The 16,850-nt window shown below is 44.3% G+C and overlaps 2 protein-coding genes across 3 annotated transcripts in view; one reads left to right on the top strand and one right to left on the bottom strand.

Moving 5' to 3' along the window:
• The window catches only part of Srgap1 (SLIT-ROBO Rho GTPase activating protein 1), a 271,658-nt gene that overhangs the window by 196,431 nt on the left and 58,377 nt on the right, over positions 1 to 16,850 (top strand). For both annotated transcript variants that reach the window (XM_087557299.1, NM_001191784.2), the window contains 2 exon segments: positions 10,274 to 10,495; positions 13,327 to 13,428. In XM_087557299.1, coding sequence (XP_087413425.1) covers positions 10,274 to 10,495; positions 13,327 to 13,428 — 324 coding nt within the window.
• Positions 1 to 16,850, bottom strand: part of LOC148004714 (uncharacterized) — a 55,026-nt gene that overhangs the window by 5,985 nt on the left and 32,191 nt on the right. The window lies entirely within an intron of this gene.

Below are 16,850 nucleotides of genomic sequence, written 5' to 3'. Positions count from 1 at the left end.
GCTACGATGGATGATCATGAGTAGGCCCTATTCATTCTTCCATAGAATATATGTTTTTAGTTATTTTATTAGTACAGGGCCAGCACACGCATAGTATATGCTATAAGCCACAATAAAAGCATCAGCGTGTTCTCCATCTGAGATTATCACTGACACAACCCAGACTTGCTGTGCCCACACACACGTGCTAGACAGAGAAGACGTGGAATAGTAGTTTACATTCTGCTTAACCTGCCTTTCCCCCCGTGAACGACCTCCATCTTCCTGAGATACGACTATGTTTCCCCATTGTACAGTTACCTACTTTCCCCTTACAACAGACAAAGATATTTCAAGGTCTCTTAAGTCTGGATCTTGTTAAGATGTAGTGATTCAGAACTTGGCAACACCTGAACCATAATTTATTTTTTGTTAGCAAAATCCTTCCTTAGGATATAAATCAATAATGTAAATTAAAGAAAATTGAGTTTTCTTCTATATAATATAAATTTCTTATATATAATTTACTTCAGATTAATCATTTAAATATATATCAATGATGCTTTGATTAATTCAATATCCTCCTTTTAACTACTAAAGCTAAAAACTTTAATTATCAGTGCAAAACTTTCGTAGACTATTCAAATCTTCTTATAAAATCTTTTGGAGATTTTTGGATGCTCAAAAATTATTTAATAATCTAATATTTTTCTGTCTTGAATGAGTATTGCCTTTATCGACGGATATCTGAATTGGTAAGTCTGTTCTCCGTCTTTCAGAAATACCTATCAGAGCAGGTAAATCTAATCCTTCAGAAAAAAGTAATGACGACCCCTGCTAGGACTTGAATCTGACTTAAGGTCTTGATTGTGCCTTTTGAGATCAATGGATTCATTTTATGATGATTTTTGTCACTGAGCACCTGACTTTAATAGGTATTATAGATAAATCAGTATAAATGTAAAGTATCTGTGTTATAACTCAACTTTTTGATCCGCAAGGTAATCTGATGTAGACTATGACAGCTTAGCTGTAATCTGAGTATCTTTCGTGGTTGTTGTTGTGTTGTTACTGCTGTCATTTGGGTTGAAAATACATCAATGCTAATCCTACCAGTGAGTAGACATCTCTGGCCCCAGGCACTCTAAACTTGCCTGTATGCACGTAACAAGTTCAATGTTTACATGGCGTCTCCTCAACTCTGTAACGGTGCAGTCACACAAAAGGAAGAGTAGCCACTTCATTTCTGCTCCTGACTTTAGTTCTCTACATTATGCATGCCTATGCTTGCCGAGGGAACAGCCCAGGAGGAGCTATGACTAGGAAGAATAACATAGGGAACCTCTGAGACCCTGCCAATACTTTTACTGATTAGATTTATTTATTTTATGTGTATGACCGTTTTGCCTGCATGCATGTATGTGCACCACATACATGCCTGGTGCCCATGAATGTCAGAAGAGTGTGCTAGATGCCCGGAACTGGAGTATGTCGGGATGGTTGTAAACCACCACGTAGGTGCGAGGAATTGAATCCAGGTCCTTGGCAAGAACAAGTGTTCTTTTCTTAACATGTGTGTACACGTGTGTGCTTATGCTGGGTGTGTATGCATGAGTGTCTGAGTTTGACTGTGCTGTGGTACATGTGTGGAACTTGGAGAATGACCTTGGGTTTCATCCTTGCTTCCTGTGTTGTTTGAAACAACTGTCTTGTTTTCCACCCCATTCGCCAGGCCCATTGGCCCCGGAGCTTCCCTTCCCGGGGTTCTCCTACCTTAGCCTTCATCTCAGCACAGAAGCCCTGGGGTTGTAAATATCCTCACCTCTCAGATATCTCTTATCCCACATGGTGTGGGCTCCAGGGATTTAAGCGCAGGCCTCACACCTGTACAGCAGACACTTTACTCCCGGAGCTTCCTCAGCCAAGAATGTAGGTTGGCCGGCCCAGAACTCGCTGTGAAGACCAGCTTGACTTTGAACTAGAAGAGATCCACCTGCCTCTGCCTCCAGAGTGCTGGGATTAAATGCCTGTGCTGCCATGCCCGGCTAAACACAAAAGTCTGGACAGTTGGATTCCTTAGCCTAATAATCAAATTCCCCAATCTGTAAACTCAGAATTCTTAAAAATAACTGGGACAAAGACTTCATTCCTGCCAGGAAATATCTGTTTATCTCCATACATATCTCCAAACAGATCTTCATTCCTAAGATGCATTCAGAGAAACTACGTCCCCAGTGTCACCGAACACCTCCCCAGTAATTACCATTTGTTACTTGTCCAAAACAATTCTGTTTTCCAGTTTCTCCTGAGAAAAGTCGCAGCTCCCTTGGAAACTTGAAGGCTAAGTGTTTCTCATGTAATACTTCCCGGAGACAACTCCCTACTCTGGCCAGTTGTCTCCACACAGATCTCTTTCACACGCTGGCTTATTGGCTTTCCTAGCCACTTGTACAGGATGAGACTGAAATCACATTGCAGTGTGTAGCCCCCATCGCCTTTCTGCCATCACTTCTGAATAGTCAGTTATGCTGAAGCGTTTAGCCTTATCTTTTTCTCTCCTGGGACATGCATTTCTTTCATTAAAGAGCAACTTATTCAGAGTTCGGCTTCCTTAATTAGTCAGGACCACGTGCCCCCCCTCCCCCATGCATGGTGGTATCAAGAGTTATCTGTGAAAACCTGCCCAAAAGTGGTACCTTATTTCCCTCACTGGACCTGAACTCTTATTAGAAAGATTACAGAGACTATGTTCAGTGGGTTAGCATATCCAGTCATTGTGAAGACTAACGTGGGCATGGTTTTAGTCCGTTGTGATTTTTGAGGGGTGTTTAAAGACTGAAATGAGTTGGTGGCTGTAGGAAGTGGCATTTTAAGTTTCTTCTGATGGAGATGCCACAGGCTTTTGCTTCAACGAAGTCCCTGAAAGGACTGGTGGTGACGGCAGCGGCAGTGGTCCATCTTCTTGCTGCTGTTCTTACTCTTGTAGTCTCCAGTGTTGGCTTGGCCACATTCCTCTGGACCTCTGAATGCCAAAAAGCCTCCAAAGTGAGACCCCAGGTCTCCGTCTTTTGCTTCTTCTCTTGATGGCCCTTGATTCCTATCCTCAGCCCTGGCCTCTTCCCTGGCTCCGGATCGGTGCATCAGTTTTCTTGCCAGCCGTCATTCACACGTGTGGGCATTCAGAGCATCCCTAACTCCCTAAGCACCTTTAATGCTATCTTTGCCGACCTTCACCACCCTCTACACAGACGACTTTCTTCTTAGTAACTTTCCATGCCCCAAGAAATGCTACCACTTTCTTCCCATAGAATGCATCAGCAAATCCCACGGTCTCTTCCTCGTAAAGATTCCAGACCCTACGTACCACTTCTTATGACAACCTTGGATTCCTGGGCTTTCTCCCCACCACCTGCCTGTGTTGCTTCCTTCTTCCATCCATCCACTCCATGAAATGTACCCCACAACCTACACTCATGTCTGCCAAAGCTCTGTTCTCTTCCCAGACTACCATAGTACTAAAAGTCAGGAGTCAGACACGTTTGAAATTCTCCAGTGGCCTCCTGGACCCCTAGACTAAGAGCTGAAGGTTTGTAATTACGTTATGAACTGGTACCCACCTGCCTCCCGGTGCCATCTACCCATTACCTTTGCTTGCGATGCTTGGGCATGCTGAGCTCTCTGTCCCACAGATCCACAGGGCACTTCCTTGCTCGGGGCCCGTGTGCTTTGTTGCAGTCCTTCCTCATGTGCACATTACTCACCAACTGCCCTAAATATAAGGCCAGCAACCTTCCTTCCGGATGCCACTCCTCTGCTCCTTTATTTTTTTTCCATAACATTTACTGTATGGCCTGTATTTGAGCTCCCTATGTCTGATCCCTCTCCTTCCTCTTGATTTTACTTGACTTAGTTGAGAGAATGAGTCTGGTGGGTGGGAGCCGCTTATGGTAACAGCTGTTCATTAGCGGAGACCTATCAGCAATCAGTGTCAGTCCTGTTTCCTACTTTGTATCTACTCCTATTACAGAGATGCGCCATTGTGATCTTCCCACTGCCCTGGGGAAAAGTTGAAACTTTGTTTTTGCTAAGCGTTTGGCTACAATTGATACAGGAGCCACAAGAATTGAATTGCCAGCTTTCTGTGGATACTCAGACAGGAAATGGAGAGTACAAAATGTGCTTGTGAAAATGAAGGTATCTGGCTTGATCCCACGGGATGATTATTTCTCACAAAATGGGTCTATAGTTTCTGGGTTAAAGTAATAAATGGCGAGAAGAAAATGTGGAGGACGAGGAGACAGGGGTTCTGAAGCAGTGACTCCTTTCCTTGATAATCCAGGAGCTTTTGGACTCACCTCCTTCTAGTCCCTTGAAACCCACTCGTGGGCACACGAAAGCTGCTTTTTTTAGAATCCTAGTGTCCTTGGCTTGCCCTATTTTTCAAAAAGACTCAAAATAAGGTGTGGGAAAAGTCTTTATTCAAAATCCACAGCAAAGGTAACAATCAACCTGGTGCTTGCAGTAAGCACCTTTCTCCTGGGGAGCCTGAGCCCCTCTAGGGTGTGAATTACCACCCTTCACCTCTTTCCCCGGATCAGAGTTCATGCCTAGTCTATAGGGAATCGTATATTAAACTAAGTCTGCTTTGATAGAAATGAAATCTAGATGGAGGAATTAGAAGAAAAGACCACTCAGATCTCTCAGGCAAGAGTACAGGGGTGAAGGCAGAGACTTCTGCAGGAAATAGGGAACCCTCCCTCTCTGTTCCCATAGCTACCAGAGTCATGGGGTGCTTGGTGCTCTCCTCTTTGTGCTTCAAGGACCGCCCTGTATTGTCCTTGACTAGGACTTAGGGAATCAGCAACACCAGACTTCTTTCCAATAAGGGCTCCTGGTATCATGGAATCTGTGCTAAGGGAGGACAGAGAGGTGGGGAAGGGAAGGGACCATCCTGGGAGCTGCGGTCCACTTTTTTTGTCATTGTCCTTGCTGCCTAATCTCATTTGCCCTCTGATACAGGTTACAACCCTGTGGGCTGGGGTTAGCGTGCTGGGCTTAGACTAATATCTAGTGTGCTGTATCTCGGCAGTGCTTAGGGTTTCTAAAAACCTAAAGTGCTTTTTGTTTTTTTGTTGTTTGTTTGTTGTTGTTTTTTAACGCATGCTTGTAATTCCAACAGTCCTTCCTCCCCACTTATTTGGTCCATGATGTTGTGCATTCCAGAGTTCTTCGTCTGTCAGAATAACAGAGCTTTGTTTGAGTGAAGTAGTTCATTGGTTTCCTATGTATTTTCATCATTAAATGTGCTTGGGCTATGAAACTCCGCTCTCTGTGCAGAAACTGGCCTTTTGTGTCTCATTAATAATTCATAAGTTCCATAGACTTACTTGAGACCTTTTTAACTAAATATCTTGAGTCCTTACATATCCAATGTCATTTCAGCTTCTGGTTTAGAAAAAAAAGAGACTCGGCTTCGGGTAGCCTTGTTCTCAGTGGACCTTGACAACCACCCCACCCCCCAACCCCGCTTATTATTTCTTTTAAGTTCAGGATGCTTGAGAAGCCTAGAATTTGGAAATGTTATATAATAAATAGGTAATAAACTCACGCCAACTAACTGGCTTTATGAACCGAAGAGCACCATAGGGGCCCGAGATGAAGACTGCCTGTCAGAAGCCAGCACAGAAGTGCTTGCGGGCATAAACAGGCTCACATCCCAGCCCAGGAGGACCAGTCCAGAAGTGCCTGCTAGGCACCTAGAGTTACTAAGTCAGGTGCCTGCTCCACTCTTCCATTAGGAAGCCACTGTGAAGCCAGGTCTCACAGTGGATCCACTTGGCTATACTGGGAACAGAAACCCAGGAGGGATTTTGTCCTTGGAGGAAAGTGTTGGGGATGATGGAAACTTAGTGGCTGTTCTTCAAAACAGCAAGTCAGTTTGGTAGTTGGTGGTCAGAATTCTTTCTGCCCTTCCTCCATTTTATCTTCCTTTCCTCCTTCCCTCCCTCCCTTCCTTCCTTCTGCCTTTTTACCTTCTATCCCCTCCACTCTTGCTCCCCTCCCTCCCTACCTCTGTTTCTCCCTTCCTTGCCCCCCCCCTTTTTTCTCCAGTCACCCTTTCTCTCTTAAATTCTCAGGAGCCCAGGTTGTGTCAGGAGTAAAAGGCCTTTCTCAGTCACCTCTCTATTTCAGCCTATTTATTAACTCCCACCCAAATCAATACTTAGGCCAGGGAGCCGCAGGTCTCCTTGCTTCCATGTAATCGGGTGGAAGATTCTGTCTTCCTTTTGAATGATTTTTGAACTGATTTTAAGCACTAGTACATGTTAAAGGAACCCTTTATAAAATGAGATGTTATTGAAAGATAGAATGATTTCTCCCCCCCCCCCCCCATCTCTCTGATGTATACAAAACTGCAGGGAACCGATATGGATTGGGAGAGGCAAGAGGAATAAAAGAAGTCTTTGTTCATTAGAGCCTAGAATTTCCAAATTAACCAAAATGAATCATTCTCTCTGTATTTGGGTGCAGCTGATTTCGCTGGCAGTGAATGGTCGCGAGCCAGTTGCTGCATTTCACAATTGTGTTGCTTGTAATTGTGACATCATAGCTGTTTGCTGATTTTTTTTATAAATCAAATCATATTTAATCAAATCCTCCTGTCAGCTTGGGGGAACAGCACCCCCCAAAGGACAGAGTCACAAGACCCTGACACTGGAGTGTTGTAGGGACATGTTTCCAGTGTTTAATCATTCAAATGTGCTTCCTTCTTAAACTGCTGAGTCCAGACTAATGGGTCAGGGTTGGAGCTAAATATTTTGTGTTTTTTAACACAGTTTTAAGTTTTTTGGTTTTTGGTTTTTCTTTTTTGTCTTTTTGTTTTGTTTTGTTTTGTTCTTTTTTTTGTTTTTGTTTTCTTTTGTTTTTGTTTTTTTTTTGTTTTGTTTTGTTTTTTTTTGTTTTGTTTTGGTTGGTTTTTTGGTTTTGGGGTTTTTTGTTTTTTTGTTTTTGTTTTTGTTTTTGTTTTTTAATGTGTGATTGCGTATATGTGTGGAGCACTGGCCATAGCAAGTGTGTGGAAATCAGAGAACACCCTGTAGAAGCCAGTTCTGTCATTCCCCATGTAGGGGTCCTGGGACTCAGGCTCACCAATCTTGGCAGCAAGCCCCGGCACACCTGTTGAATCATAGCCCAAGCCCAGGATTCTAACACGCCCCTAGTGAAGCTATTGCTGCTAATCGTGTTTTGAGCCACAAGGTTTCGAAGTAATTTTGCTTTAAAGCCCCCATTGTAATAATTTGGAAATTGAAGCTGGAAAGGGCAAAGTTTTCACTGCAGTCCCTGGGACAACTAGGGCCTTCTTCATGCAAAGTGTGCACCTGCCACAGAGCCTCCAGCTTAGCGTTTGGTGTTTCTACGTGCTTGGGATTCCATTGGCCCTTCACAAAGGCTGGTTGACGCATCCTAGCCGGGAGGACCTGCTCTCTTTGGGCCAAGGCTGCTTCCCATGTGCCCAGTCTCCTACCATATTCATAGCAAACTAATGAACAGCTATAATTCTGTTCCCTTTAGGATGGAAGTGTTTCGCTGTGTCCTAGCCTTCGTGCGCCTGGAGCCTAGTGTAATCCCTGGCACCGGGCCGCTTAATGATTTGAATTGAATCAAGCTGAATCATTAGAGTGATACGGAGATGACCTGCTTTGCCTATTTAAAACTATGTGTTTCCTCTGTAAGGAACTAGTTCTTCTTCTTCCTCTTCTTCCTCTTCCTCTTCTTCCTCCTCCTCCCCCTCCCTCTCTCTCTTTTCTTCTCCTCCCTCTCCCTCTCCTCCTTCCTCTTCCTCTTCCTCTTCTTCCTCTTTTTCCTCTTCTTCCTCCTCTTTTTCCTCTTCCTCCTCCTCCTCCTCTTCTAATATGTTCAAATTCAAAATTCTGCTGTCAGTAATTGCTGGCTCCTTTCCAGACTTACACACTTTTAAATCATATTCACTTAGGATACATGGAAAAAGGAAATAAAGACTCAGGGAGGGGGAAAAATCAAAGCTCTTTCCTTAAAAATTACTTTTATTTTTAATTATGTATCTGTGTCTGTATGGAGTTGTATGTATGTGGTTGCAGGTGCCCACGGAGGCCAGAAGCATGGAATCCCCCTGCAGCTGGTGTTTCAGACACTTGTGAACCACCCAGGTAGAGGCTGGGACTTGAACCCCAATCCTCCTAACTTCTGAGCCATTTCTTCAGCCCCACTCAAAGCTCTTGGATTCCTAAGAGTATGGAAAAAATTCCATCTGTAATAAGAGGACCTTAGCAACCATTTCTTATTTAAGGATTTTTACTGGGAGTTAGAGGGAAGGCATTTCTGAATATTTTGACAGACTCAAGCCTGTTCCCTTCTACAAATTCGAATTAGTCTTGAATCTTCAATAAAATATGCAAATCTGCAGCCTCACTTAGCATATTTGTCTTAGAAGGATTTGAATAAATTGCTGTATCCGTCACAGTGTTGAGTGAATGAAACTTGGATGCCATTCCTCATTGTTTCCTCCTGCTGTTATACTCCACCGTTACATCTTTGATAGCTTTATTATGTATAATTCACATACCATTCCACTCACGCACTCAAAGTCTACAGTTGGCATTTAGTACAGCCAGAGAACCGCGTACCCATCACCACAGTCAATTTTAGAACACTTTTATTATCCCTAAAAGACATCCTGCACCCCTCAGCAATTACTTCTCCAATTCTTACACACACACACACACACACACCCGCACAAGACAGCCACTAGTGCATGTTCTGTCTCTGGCTGTGACTCTTCTTTACTTTAGATAAATGGGTTCACATGACGCATAGGCTTGTGTGTGACTGACTTCTATACGGCATATTCTAAGGTTCATCCGTGTTGCAACATGGACCCATACTTTGTTCCTTTCTGTGGATGAATACTATTCTAATGTATGGTTGTATGACAATCTGCCTATATAGTCATTGACTGGCAGACATTTTGTTCGCATTGTTGCAATGAATAGAGGCGCTACAATTGTTCAGGGGCAAGTAATTTTCATTCTTCCTACATACACACCTAGGAAAACAATTTTCTGAGCCTGTGAGCATGTGTGTGCATGTTATATGCACACCCATGAGTGTGTGTGCATGTGTACGTGTGCACGCCTATGTGTGTGCATACGTGTTCATAGTCTATATGCATGTAGATGCCACAAGAACATCACCTATCACTCACTGTCCAATTCTTTTGAGCGAGGGTGTCTACTGAACCCAGAGCTAGCTGTCCCTAGCACACATCCTGTCTCCACATGGTGTAAAGGTTGCAGGCATTCGTGGCCATGTTGTGGTTTCTCACATGTGGCGGGGTATGAACTCCTGTCCCTTCTGCTTGGACAACAAAGTGCTGCTACCCACTGAACTACCTCCCCAGCCCAGAGTCTTGGAGTAGCAGTGAGTTTTGCCTTTTGAGCAACCAGCTGCTTATGAAAGGACTATACCACTTTACACTCCCGCCAACCGTGTGTGAGGGCTCTAGTTTGCCCACATTCCTCCTAGCACTTGCTGCTAGTGTGTGTGAGCTGGTTTCTTGTTGGTTTTTTGGTTTTTTGGTTTTGGTTGGTTGGTTTTTGTTGTTGTTGTTAAGATTCATTTATTTTTATTTTATGTCCCCTTACGTGGATCTGAGTACCACATGTATGCAGTACCCACAGAGGCCAGAAGAGAGCATCAGATCCCCTGAACTGGCATTAACAGATGGTTGTGAGCCACCACATGGGTGCTCTGAACCAAATCCACATGTCCTTTGCAAGAGCAACAAGGGCTTGTAACTGCCAAGCCACCTCTAGCCCATTCTTGTTATCTTGGTACTTTGTTTCCCTGATAACCAAGGATCGCCAGCCTCTTTTGATAACGCTTGCCCCAGCCATATCTCTGTTGCGATTCCTACTCAGAGACCCCTCTCTTCCAACCAAGCAATTTGAACTATTGAGTTGCAGGAGTTCTTTATATATTTGTATACATACAGTCGCTTTACAAACACTTCCCTCATTCCAGTTTATCCTTTCAGTTGCTTGGTAATGTCTTGTGAATCATGAAAACCATCAATTCTGATAGAATCCGGTTTAACATCTCCTTGGTTCCTCAGGTGCCTCTGACGTCATCTGCAGGAAGCCCATGTCGAATCCAACGTCGTGATCTTCTTCAGAGTCTTCTGCTTACAGGTTGCACACGTAGGTCTTTAGCCAGTTTTGGATTAACATTTATATCTGTGTTCTTGTATATTCTCAAGTGCTGTGATCTCGGCTACCATGCAAGTCTGAACAGAGCCCTCAGAACATACCTCTCGGCGGAGTACAACCTTGAAACCTCCAGACACGAAGGCTTAGACATCATTGAAAATGCTGTGGACAATTTAGAGCCAAGAAGTGACAAGCAGAGATTCATGGAGATGTACCCTGCGGCATTCTGCCCACCAATGAAATTTGAGTTTCAGTCTCACATGGGCGATGAGGTTAGTAACTGATTTTCCCTTCTCAATGAGCCTGTTGTCTTTTCATACGTCATTTATTATGTCTTATAATTTTTTTTTTTGAAACAGAGCCTCTTATAGGCCATGATGGCCTCAGGCTCACTCTGCCGCCGTGGCTGGCCTTGAACTCCTGATCCTCCTGTCCTCTAGCTGCTGAGAGTACACTGTAAGCTACCACACTCAGCTGCCTTGCACTCTTTCTTAAGAGTCGGTGTTAAGTGTGTGTGTGTGCACATGTACATGTGTGTGTGTGTGTGTGTGTGTCCTCACATCACATCAGCTGAAGTTACAGGTGATTGTGAGCTACCAGACATGGGTGCTGGGAACTGAACTCCGTGCTCTGCTAGAGTAGTTTTCTCTAAATCCCCGAGCCATCTCTACAGCCCCCGACGTGTATTCTGTACACGAATTTAAGTTTTTATCCTGTTTTACGAAAGGAGAAAAAAAAAAAAAAAGAAAAGGAAACTATTTTAACTGATCATGAATGATAGCGACATATGTTATGAACAGAGGAAACCAAAGCGAAAAATGTATAAAGCATGTTATTGGTGAAAGATAGACAGAAAGACTGATGATAGATATATAGTTCGATTATAGACAGATAACTGATACACTATGGATATATGGCTAGGCAGATAGATGATGATATATAGTTAGGTATAAATGCCTATTCCTATTGTTTCTTTTCTTTTCTTTTTTTTCTTTTCTTTTTAATGCATGTGAGTACACTGTTGCTGTCTTCAGACACAGAGGAAGAGGGCAGCAGATCCCATTACAGATGGTTGTGAGCCACCATGTGGTTGCTGGGATTTGAACTCAGGACCTCTGGAAGAGCAGTCAGTGTTCCTAACCAAATGAGCCACCTCTCCAGCCCCCCTACTGTGTTTCTAATCATCCTTTTTTATTATTATTAATTAGTAAATTACTTGATGAGAAGTGATGAGTTCTGGTCAAGCACCCTTAATTCCAAAATACAAAAGAGATAGCCCAAAAGTTTCAGGTTCTGAAACATTTTGAATTTAAGATTATCAGATTGGGGACACTCACCTGGTAAAAGCCCTGTGAACATCCCCAAATCCACCAACCCTCAAATTTGGAGATTTCAGATAGGTGCAATTCTTATACAGACATGAGGTTTGTGTTTGCGTTTGAGATAGTATCTCACTACAGAGCCCAGGCTAACTCACGACACAGCCCAGGCTAACTCACGACACAGCCCAGGCTAACTCACTACACAGCCCAGGCTAACTCACTACACAGCCCAGGCTAACCTTGAACTCCTGCCTCAGCCTCCTAAGTGCTGAAACTACAGGTATATGCCAACACACGCCCAGAATGACACATACATGTCAACAAGCTGAGTATTCATCCTGCCCACCACCATCTTTCCAAATCAAGGAGCCTCTGTTTTCATTCTCCATTTTGGGTGACACTTTCAAGGGATGAAGGAGAGTAAAAGTCACAGGCTTGCCTTCAGGCTGATGTTAATAGTTTGTTACTGTTATGTTAATGACATGGGTCTGATTCCTTTTATCACCACCTCTGCTACAGAGAGCTGTAACCTCTAAGGGTTGCAAGCCCCATGAGAAGGAACCTCTGTCAGCCAGGGGCATCTCTGCGGCAAGGAGAGTAACGAGAAAGCACTTGTTTCTTGTGCAGTCTTATCGATGCCTTCATTTTGACCAAATCTATCGTTGAAGTCTTGCCCAGAATTTCTTCTTCCAACACCTGAGATAATTTGCCTCGTGAAGTCTGTAGCTCATCATGGGATTTAGCTGATACCGGGTGGGAGCCATGGTTGAGAGATGCTGCGCTTTTGGACAGCTCTGTGTCTTATACATGGTCTCAGTTCATCCCTGCAGCAGCCCCATGACTAGGAAGTTGTACAGCTTGGGTAGGAGGCAGAGCTGAGACTATGGCACAACTGCCTGCCTGCCGAGCCTAGCAACCCCTTCCCTTAGGCCTGTACAGTCCACTGGATCATCCTTTGCCCCTTGCCCTCTGCCCTCTCCCCTTGTCCTCTGCCCTCTGCCCTCTGCCCTCTGCCCTCTGCCCTCTGCCCTCTGCCCAGCGGTCATCAGGATTCTGAAAGCGAGGGCACCAGCATCAGCTCTAGGTCTCAGGCCCCGCTGCCATCAAAGCAGAGTTTCCTGTGGCTGCTGCCTTCCCCAAGAGCGCCAGGCCATAGCTGCATTCTGTGCTTACTGCCTTTGCCCAAGTCTGTTCAAAAGTCAAGCTTCAAGGCAGCTGTTAAAAGTAAAGACATAGACAGGCACAGTGGCGTATATCTGCCACAGAACTCAGGAGGCAGAAATGGGAAGAGTCTAAGTTTAAAGTCCGCCTGGGCTATGTAATAGGAACCTGTCTCAAAAAACTAACAAAAAGGTATTCTTGTAACTAGAGCAGTGGGAATCAACAGAGTTTAAGTAAGTATGAGACAGAAAGGCTTGATGGGCAGTGATCCCCCAGGACCCGTGTAAAAAGCCAGGCAGACCTGGCACATTTATAACCCCATGGCTAAGGGTGGGAACAGGGTGGGTGGACAAAGACAGGCACCAGAGGTTCCCAGAGGTTTGCCAGTCAGCCAGTCTAGGTGATGTGATAAGCTCTGGGTTCAGTGAGAGACCATCTCAAAACAATCTGGAAAGCAACAGACACCCCAAGTTGACTGCCAGACCCTGCATGCACACAACCAGGAAGACACTACATGCAACATAGACACACGCTCACACCCAAAACCAATAAATAAGACTCATGCGTCTGAGGCTGCCCAGGGGTGCTTGTCATGACTGCACTGTCTCCTTCTGCATCAGGTGTGTCAGGTCAGCGCCCAGCAGCCCGTCCAGGCGGAACTCATGCTCAGGAACCAACAGCTGCAGTCACGACTGGCCACGCTCAAGATCGAGAGCGAGGAGGTGAGCACGGTCCCTGGGAGGAGGTGAACATGGTCCCTGGGAGGAGGTGAGCATGGTCCCTGGGAGGAGGTGAGCATGGTCCCTGGGAGGAGGTGAGCATGGTCCCTGGGAGGAGGTGAGCATGGTCCCTGGGAGGAGGTGAGCATGGTCCCTGGGAGGAGGTGAGCACAGACCCTGGGAGTAGGTGAGCACAGACCCTGGGAGGAGGTGAACATGGTCCCTGGGAGGAGGTGAGCACAGACCTTGGGAGGAGGTGAGCATGGTCCCTGGGAGGAGATGAGTATGGTCCCTGGGAGGAGGTGAGCACAGACCCTGGGAGGAGGTGATTGTGCTCACGGGCAGGGATCTGAACTCACACCTAAGCTGAAAGACATTCTCACATGGCCTCAGCACACATCATCATTCTGAAAACAGTCTCCTCACTGCACCCTTCCCCTGAATCAGGAAGAGTCCTACAAGACTCTTCACAGAGGACAAACGTGAGACTTCTGCGTGCTTCTCTAAATGAATGCTTTCTTTACCAGAGTTGACTGCGTGTACATGTAAACATCGTTTGTCGTCTTCTTTTTTTTTTTTTTTCTTTTTTCTTTTTTTTCAGAGCTGGGGACCGAACCCAGGGCCTTGCGCTTGCTAGGCAAGCACTCTACCACTGAGCTAAATCCCCAACCTGGCCATGTTTTTTTTTTTTTTTTTTTTTTTGTTTTGTTTTGTTTTTTAAGATTTACTTATTTCATGTATATGAGTACACAGTCACTGTCTTCAGACACATATCAGAGCTCCTTATATAAACTCCCGTTCACCCTCCACTGGTGTCCTAACATTTCTGTGAGTTTTTAACCTTACCATAGTGCTTGACCTTACCTTACTATTCCTGATAATTCTTTTTCCCCCCACTTAGGAAAGTTCCTAAGAAGACAGACACTTCACTTCTGTGCTCGACCATTTTCATATATGTCCCAGCTATTTTCTTTCCGGTGTTTCTTTCCAAATCCAGGATTGTGACTTCTCCACTAAGCTCAGGGCTCCTGGCTTGTTTTCTTCCTTTCCGCCTTTTCCTTTTTTGTGTATCAACCCTGAGATCTTTTAAAAGCAGGAGTCCTTAGGACTTCCAGCGGCTCCCTATGGCCCCCTCCCCTGGGCGTGCTATGCTGGGGGTTTGATTAGCATTTCCTTCTGTAAGCTAGATTCTCTTCCTGTTGGTATGAAGCTGCTTGTTATGGCCCCAAGAGGCTTGTTCTCTTCTCTTTTCTGCCTTGAATTCCTTTATTCTAGTGCCTACTCACTGGCCCCCAACATAGCTCAGAATTCTGCCTCTTAGGGTGCTTTCCCCGACTCCTGAGAGAACAGCACACATGCTCACACATATCGGTACAACATCAAGAGTTCCAATGAGTGAAGAGGGGTTCTGTTCATTTAACATTGTTTCAGCATAAGTAACTGACTTTCAGTTTCCTAATGTGAATAGAAAACTCAGGCAGCTGTAAAAATACATCAGTCTTCAGGAATTGTTGCTTTGATTATGCATAGATATCTAAAATCATGAAGAGTATGGTTTTTTTTCTTTTTTTTTTCTTTTCTTTTTTTTTTTTTTTCTTTTTCTTTTTAGGGGCTGGGGACCGAACCCAGGGCCTTGCACTTGCTAGGCAAGCGCTCTACCACTGAGCTAAATCCCCAGCCCCCATGAAGAGTATGTTTTAATTTAGAAATATCATTTCTTTCTTGTGCTCCCAGTTTTACGGAAGTTCCTCACAGGTCTAACCACGGCATGTGCCACAATCAGAGTGTCGCGTCCTCAAGTGCACTCTTTTGTATCTGTTCAAACTATGTGCCCTCTTTAGAAATGCTTCCATAAATCATAAGCACACACTGGGCTGACATGGTGGACCTATACCTATATGTATACCTATACCTATACCATACCTATACCATACCTATACCTATACCACACCTATAACTATACCTATAACCTATACCTATACCTATACCATACCTACACCTATACCTATAGCCAGGGTCTAGGTATAAAGTTGTGACCTTTGAGGCTGCAGCCTGTGGTAATGGGTTTTTTAACCCAATGTTGGAATATGCTTTTTCACATAAATACCCATTTCTCGCGTTGTGCATACTACAGGAACAGTGAAATCTATCACAGTCCCTGCATCTCTCTAACTGGTCCCACTGCACGTTGGTTTGCAGCATCCAGACTAGTACTGACGCTCTTATTCCTTAACCACACAGTATGATCCTTTTCTCCCCCACTGCGTGTGTGTGTGTGTGTGTGTGTGTGTGTGTGTGTGTGTGTGTGCGCGCGCGCGCGTGCCATGACACATGTGGAGGTCAGAGGACAACTGACACATAGGTTCCAGGCATCATGTCAGGCTTCATGGCAGGCACATTCACCCGCTGATCCTCAATGGCCCTGTTCAAGTTTTAACTAAACTAGTTAATTTAGTGTTGTTTGAGTAACTAAAATGATTTCCAGTTCTTACAAGAATGGTGTGGAGTCACTTAGTTGATTCTTGCTTTCCTGTTTAGTTGTCCAGGACAAAGTATGTGGCTAAGAGTGAAGCCCATGACATGAGAGTCATCACCTCCCCAAAGGAAGAGTATCCAGTACTTTGAGCAGCAATAAAAGTCCAGTAATTCTAAGCCACTGGTGCCCTGAAAGCTCGGGAAAACAAATTTTGTTTTGGGGAGACTGATACAATTTTCGACCTCAGTTAACACTACACAGATGTCTAACGGGGTCAACAAGATGGCTCAGCTAGTAGGGACATTTGCTACCAAGACTAAAGAGCTGAGTTTAATCTCTGAGGCACACAGTGGAGAGAAAGAACTGATGGCCAAAGGTTATCCTCTATTCCTACACATATATAAACAACAGATAGATAGATAGATAGATAGATAGATAGATAGATAGATAGATAGATAGATAGATAGATAGATAGATAGATGATAGCGTAAGGAACATTAAAATGTTAGAAATTTTTACATGTGTAAGAAGGATAATTAGGTACATGAGGCGATTTGAAAAGCTATTAGTGATAGCTAGAGGAAATAATAAATACCAGAAAAGGTCCCACAGAAGCTACGAGTAACAGGATTATCAGAAACACGCAGCAGAAGAGCTGCTTACTGAATTCAAGGAGATAAAAAAAAGCAAGCTTAGATGTCAGCAAAGAAAATGAACTACAAGATAAAAGATTGGGAAATAACCACAAAGCAATTGGAGAACTGAGAATGACAGAAAAACAACCCCAACCAATGTGCCAGACGGTTTGTAGATTAGACGCAGATGAGAAGTGTGTGGTCAAAAGGGATAAATGGGGTGTGGGGGAGGAAAATAATCAAAGTAGAAGCAAAAGAATAGAAAATACAGGAGAGGGATTAAGAGACAAAAAGAACACAACAAAGTGTGCTGT

The sequence above is a fragment of the Rattus norvegicus genome, chromosome 7 (genome assembly GCF_021556685.1).
Source record: "Rattus norvegicus strain SHRSP/BbbUtx chromosome 7, alternate assembly SHRSP_T2T, whole genome shotgun sequence".
NCBI classification, from domain to species: Eukaryota; Metazoa; Chordata; class Mammalia; order Rodentia; family Muridae; genus Rattus; species Rattus norvegicus.
The sequence above is the reverse complement of the archived record's forward strand: the minus strand, read 5'-3'. Positions and strand labels throughout refer to the sequence as shown.